The sequence below is a fragment of the Castor canadensis genome, chromosome 14 (genome assembly GCF_047511655.1).
Source record: "Castor canadensis chromosome 14, mCasCan1.hap1v2, whole genome shotgun sequence".
NCBI lineage: Eukaryota > Metazoa > Chordata > Mammalia > Rodentia > Castoridae > Castor > Castor canadensis.
Genome location: NC_133399.1, coordinates 28,002,525 through 28,008,339, shown reverse-complemented (window position 1 = coordinate 28,008,339; position 5,815 = coordinate 28,002,525). Strand labels below are relative to the sequence as shown.

Sequence of the window (5,815 nt, the reverse complement as noted above, 5' to 3'; positions counted from 1 at the left end):
GATTATAAAGCACTTAAGGGTGTGTGTAAGAAGGCATAATCCAGTGCACTGATTGTAATAGTTTTAGTGCATCGTAATGGATCATTTCAAAGATTTCCTTCTCATATTACTAGATTCAATTAATGGTATTTATAGACAAAGTCAATTATTTTAATATTAGCAACTAAATTTATTAGCTATAGTCCAGAACTTGGTAGTTAGCTGCGTTACCGTCAGAATTTTCATTTTTCATGATACTTGTTTGGAGGACTCTGTGATTAAATATAAAAAGTATACACAAAGTAGTCACTGACTAAGCATATACATCATTATAACCACCATCAACATCTTTTCCAAGATCAATACCATTCCAATAAATTATTTGGAATTCAAGTTTGCTGTAACCCTGGATGTCTAACAGACTATTATATATTATTGTGTTTGTATCATAAGTCCTTGAAAAGGTCAAGAGCAGTAAATGACTATCATTCATCTATATACCAAAACATACCACAGATACAGCAATGAATAGCACATCTGTGCTTGCATGCCATTCAATAAATTATTCATCATCTGCTAAAGAGCAGTGGGGACTATCTGTCATCCATACACATAGCAAATCCATCACATACGCAGGTTGCCTAACTCAGGTGTTCTTTTTTATTCTTTTTGGGTGTTTGGACAGTCTACTGCTGACTGTGATGGCCTATGACCGCTTGGTGGCCATCTGTCACCCTCTACACTACCCTAATATCATGAACCCCCGCCTCTGTGACTTGTTGGTTCTGGTGTCATTTTTCATTAGCCTTCTGGACTCCCAGGTGCACTGTTTAATGTTGTCACAGCTCACTTTTTGCACAACTGTGGAAATTCCTCATTTCTCTTGTGACACACCTATGCTTGTCAATCTTGGTCATACAGACACCTATAGTAATAATGTGTCAGTCTATATTATTGGTGTCATCTTTGCTGGTATTCCAGTCACAGGGATCCTGTATTCTTATACTCAAATTGTTTCCTCCCTGAGAGTTCCTTCAGTAAGTGGGAAGAATAAAGCCTTCTCCACCTGTGGCTCTCACCTGTCAGTTGTTTGCTTATTTTATGGAACTGGCCTTGGAGTGTACCTCAGCTCAGCTGTCTCTCATTCCTCCAGGATTGGTGCAGTGGCCTCGGTAATGTACATCATAGTCACCCCCATGCTGAACCCCTTCATCTATAGCCTGAAGAACAGGGATATCAGGAATGCCCTTTTGAGGATTTACAGCAGAACTACCTAATATCTTGAACATTTTCATGTCTTAAATTAGTTGTACAGGGAGTGCCATGTGGTAATGTTCTTTTTTATGCAAATATATAAAGTACACCCATCATATTCACCCTCTTTGCCCTTTCCATTCACCCTCCCACTCCCAAGTGAGCCCTTCCCCTACTAGGTTCTGTTTCATGTCACTGTCCTTCATTATTGAAGTGTATATTCTTTGTTCAAAGGGATTCGTCCATGGTATTGCACATGTGAGTATATTGTGCTATAATTAGTCTAATTCCACTACCACTCATCTATCCTTTTCGCCAACATGCCATCGATCAATAGCTTTCAATGTGCTTTACTATTACTTCTTCCTATATAGAGCCAATGTATTTCAATTTTATTCATTCTCTATTATTCTCTTTCCCCTGCTTTCTCCTTCTACTTTCCTTAAGCACGCTCACTTTTGCAAACATAGTCTATGTATAAATAAGTATGTGTGATTATGTTTGTATTTGTGTATACAGTTGTTTTTGACCTATTTCCACAAATGAGACAAAACATGTAACATTCTGGCTTACTTTGTTTAACATGATGATCTCCACTTCCATCCTTTTGCTTGAAAATAAAATAATTTCATTCTTCTTTATGGGTGAGTAACATTCCATTGTATGTAGATAGATAAATGATAAACAGTTAGATAAATACAGATATAGGTATAGAGGTCACAATTTTCTTAATTCACTCACAATTGTAAGGCATCTAGGCTGTTTCTGTAGCTTGGATGTTGTGAATAGTGTTGCAATAAACATGGGTGTGCAGAGGTCTTTATAGTATGCTGACTGTATTCCTTCTGATATGTTCCCAAGAGTGGTATTGCTGGATTGGATAGCAGTTTAGTTTTTAATTTTTTGAGGAACCTCCACATTGCTTTCTACAGTGATTGTACTAATTTACATTGCATCTTCACTAGAATCTGTTGTTTGTGTTATTGATGACAGCCATTCTGACTGGAGTGAGTAAAATTTCAATTTCATTTTTATTTACATCTCCTTTGTGACCAGGAACATTGAGCATTTCTTCACATATTTCTTTCTTTGAAAAATTCCGAGAACGTCCCTGGTTTTAATGCATATGCTATCCCATTTTGTTTGTAGGACTTAGACAAGAAAATGAAACATAGGCAGTAAGAAATACTGAGACTGCAGGCACAATGTGTGTGTACTATAACAGGTTTAGGCTTATTCAATTTTTCTCTTATTTTGGGTCTAATTTAATGGCAAGATCATTACAAACTCTCCATTTATATTATTTTCACTCAGGTTTGTGTACAGTAACTGATACATGATATCAGCATATCATTCTTTTTTTTTATTATCCATCACACACATCTCTTAATCATGAGTGGTAGTTTTTATATTGCTCAAAAAACTCCATTTTTGCATCCTTTCATGACCTACCTCTATACACAACCCCAGAACCCACACCATGGCCCCATACATGTAGGAAGACACCTATCACAGCAGAGTATATGAGTTAGATCTTCCCAACCAATGTGTCCAAACAGTGGGTCAGCCAAGACTCAGAGCCTACACAGGGAAATACATATTGCTGTGCATTTCTGAAGAGTTTAAGGACTACAACCACCCAACTTCAGAGTCTAAACAATAGATCCACCAAGACACAGATCACACTCAAAGACTTGAACAACATAAGGAAGTAAGACTCAGCCATGCCTTTCTATAGAATACCACCTCTGTCCCATCTGTCATGAGGTTTTGGTTTAACCTTGGAGTCAGCTTGCAGCCCTGTCCAATTTCAGGACATGAATATTGGCACTGTATCACCAAGGAATACACTCTGCATTCTTAAGTTGTCAGAGGTGAACATGGTGCCATTGCACCAACTCTGACTGACTACAGTGGAAAGTCAGTGTTCTCCTAAGCAGCAGAGTACATCCAGCAGACTTATCACATCACAAATCAAAGTCAATAAGCGAGGAAAGTAACTATCATAACACCAAAATCTGCCTGCCTATGGTTGATGCCATCTGTCCCATCTATAATCACAGGATTGACCAAACAGTTAAGGTCTATCCTTGCTAAAGAACATCTGCAAAGTCTGGATGTCATGACTTTCTCCTCAAATGCAATAAACCATCAAAAATACAAGGTTTAGAAATCATCAGAGAATCATGACACCACTAAAGAAAACTAATATAACTCCAATAATGGAACCCATTGAAAAAGAGATCTGTGAAATGCTAGAAGAAAGAATTCAGGATAGTGCTCTTAAGAACAAAATACGTGAATATACAGATAAACATTAAACAAAATTTGTAAACAAGATATGAACAGAACAATAATACAAACAAAAAACAAGAAAATCATGAATTTTGTCAAAGAAACAGGAAAAGTTCCAGGAGAAGCAAGATATAGAATACATATTACATACAAGAGATTCTCTATAGTACTACAGTAGATACTCAGGTGAAACCCTGCAAGTCAGGAGAAAGTGAAAGGATATATTCAAAGTTCTCAAAAAAAAAAACTGTCATCTGAACATTCCTTACTGGCAAAGCTTTCTTTCATAAATGAGAAAGAAAAAAATCAGGCAAGCAAAAGCTAAAGGCATACATCAACATTGGGTCTTCCTTGAAGCAATTACTGAAAAGAGTACATTAAGCTGAAATGAAAGCTTGCTAAAGAAGAACAAAAGCATCTAAATTCAGAAGACCCAAAAGTAAAGCTAAGAAGGAGTCACAAAGTATTCCAGGACCATAAAATTGGTGCACAAAAGAACTTTATCTCAGGTATAAGGGAGGAAAAAACAACTACTAAAAGTAATTATAACTGAAATAAATTGCGAAGGAATACAAATTACGAGAAGATGTAAATTTTTCATCAAAATAAATATGCATGGGATGGGAGTAATGTAGACTTACATGATCAAAATGACTTCTTCACAGTCTTAAAAGAAAATGTTTTAAGTATTAGATATTTTATAGATGTATCATGGTAAACACAAAGCAAAAACTATAGTACAGAAACTATTGCACAAAATGTCAAAAGAAAGAATTCAATGGACACCATTATGTGAAACCATCAAAACAAAAAAGCAAAGAAGTAAAAATTATCCACAGACGAACAATGAACAAATAAATTCAAAATGGCAAAACTAAGTCTGAAAACAAAACCAAAGCCCAAATCTATGCCTAAAATAGAATCAACTCACTTTTTCGGCAGTTCTAGGAATCAGACCTAAAGTCTGAACATGAAAGGCAGGTACTCTGCCACAAAGTACATCCCCAGACATCATCTCATTTTTAATAACAAATTTAAATTTTTGTTTGTCAATAAAAATGAATGAATTTAAAGTAAAAATTACCTTTTAAGAGAATATGAAAACTACACAAATGAAATTTTGAAATCTTTGAATTTTTATATTGTATCCATACATACGATATACTCTGATCACATTCACTCACTCTGTTGTTCTTTCTTATTTCCCCCTCCTCCATTCTTTCTTCTTCCACATATCAAAAGTCCCTCTTTTACTTCCATTGTGCTTCTCCTAAGATTATAAACATGAATGAACATATATTTATCTTTGTGATACTGACTTATTTACTTAATGTTATGTTCTCCAGTTCTATCTACTTTCCTGATAATGTCACAATTTCATTCTTAGTAATCACAGGATAATATTTAATAATATATTTTTTCAAGGATAACTACTGGAAGGTGATTTAGATTATTTGGAGTATATACCCAGAAGTGGTATATTAGCAAACCAGGTTCAAAACACATTGAAAATATTATGCATCATGATCAAGGAATGAAAGGATCATTTCCCTTGTGCAAATTGATAAATGCCATACAACAGGCAAAAGAACCAAGGACAGGAAACACATAGTCATCTCAATAGATGCAGAGTAAAACTTTAACAAAATCCATTATCCCTTTATTATAAAATCCTTGAAGAAACTAGAAAATGAACAATCATACCTCAACATAATAAAGGTTATATAAGACATACATATAACCAACATTATACTGAATGAGAAAAAACTTAAAGCATTTCTTCTACAATTAGGAACAAGACAAGGTCTTATCAACACTATCACTCAATTTCGTACTTGAAACATTAGCCACTGCAACAAGATAATTGCAAGAAATAAAATGGTTTCAAAATAAAGTAGGAAGTCAAATTATCTTCTTTGAAGATAATATCTAAAATTTGATGTTTGTGATGGACATCTGTGGCTCACACCTGTAATGCTAGCTACTCAGGAGGCAGAGATAAGGTGAATCATGGTTCAAGGCCAGCCCAAACCAAAAAAAGTGAGACCCTCTCTGAAAAATACTCAACACAAAAATTTGCTAGCAGAGCAGCTCAAGTGGTAGAGTGTCTGCATAGCAAGTGTGAGGCCCTGAATTCAAACCCTAGTACCACAGAAATGATATTTGTAAAGTGTTTTAGCAATACTTCACCTGTACAAAAATGCAACTACATTTTTCATAATCCATTTGTGAATCCAGAAGAAAATAGAAAAGTCTACAATCTGACAAGTCAATGTTAAATAAAATA

At 35.1% G+C, this 5,815-nt stretch overlaps 1 protein-coding gene across 1 annotated transcript; it reads left to right on the top strand.

The window, feature by feature from the left end:
* Nucleotides 1-503: 503 nt before the first annotated feature.
* LOC109701870 (olfactory receptor 7E178-like) lies at nt 504-1,256 on the top strand. Its single transcript, XM_020187321.2, has one exon. It carries the CDS (start codon nt 504-506, stop codon nt 1,254-1,256), a length of 753 nt encoding a protein of 250 aa, XP_020042910.2.
* Nucleotides 1,257-5,815: the final 4,559 nt, after the last annotated feature.